The sequence below is a fragment of the Theobroma umbraticum genome, unplaced genomic scaffold (genome assembly GCF_002168275.2).
Source record: "Theobroma umbraticum cultivar Fairchild unplaced genomic scaffold, ASM216827v3 scaffold_55.0, whole genome shotgun sequence".
Taxonomy (NCBI): Eukaryota; Viridiplantae; Streptophyta; class Magnoliopsida; order Malvales; family Malvaceae; genus Theobroma; species Theobroma umbraticum.
The window spans coordinates 3,362,489-3,362,806 of NW_018397270.1; the positions used below are offsets into that span (position 1 = coordinate 3,362,489).

General features: G+C 37.1%; 1 protein-coding gene across 1 annotated transcript in view; it reads right to left on the bottom strand.

Moving 5' to 3' along the window:
• The window catches only part of LOC149526548 (putative late blight resistance protein homolog R1B-17), a gene marked incomplete at its 5' end in the record, with an annotated part of 2,132 nt that overhangs the window by 669 nt on the left and 1,145 nt on the right, over positions 1–318 (bottom strand). Inside the window, one exon of the mRNA XM_089785290.1 lies at positions 1–318. This exon is cut by the window's left edge and continues 207 nt beyond it; it is cut by the window's right edge and continues 467 nt beyond it. Coding sequence (XP_089641416.1) covers positions 1–318 — 318 coding nt within the window.

A 318-nucleotide genomic window follows, 5' to 3' on the forward strand; every position in this document is an offset into this window, starting at 1 on the left:
CAATTCTTCAGGTAAGTAATTCAATGGTACTCCCTCAAAATCTAGTTCCTTCAAAAGTAAGAAATTCGCAAACAATGACCTGAGTAAAGACTTGGGAAATTCGTTTACCTCAAAAAAGATGATTGAATGAGTTTTTGAGCAACCGGTGCTTCTTGACAAGTTGTTTGATTCATCCCTGATTGAGAGGTGTCGAGCGGTTTTATTAGGACATTGTAAATTTTTGGCTGAAGTTTGTATCAAATTCAGTTCATCTGACTTGGAGAGAATCACCTCATGCATTAAATCGTGGACTCGACATTTTCTAACCCAACCATCAAA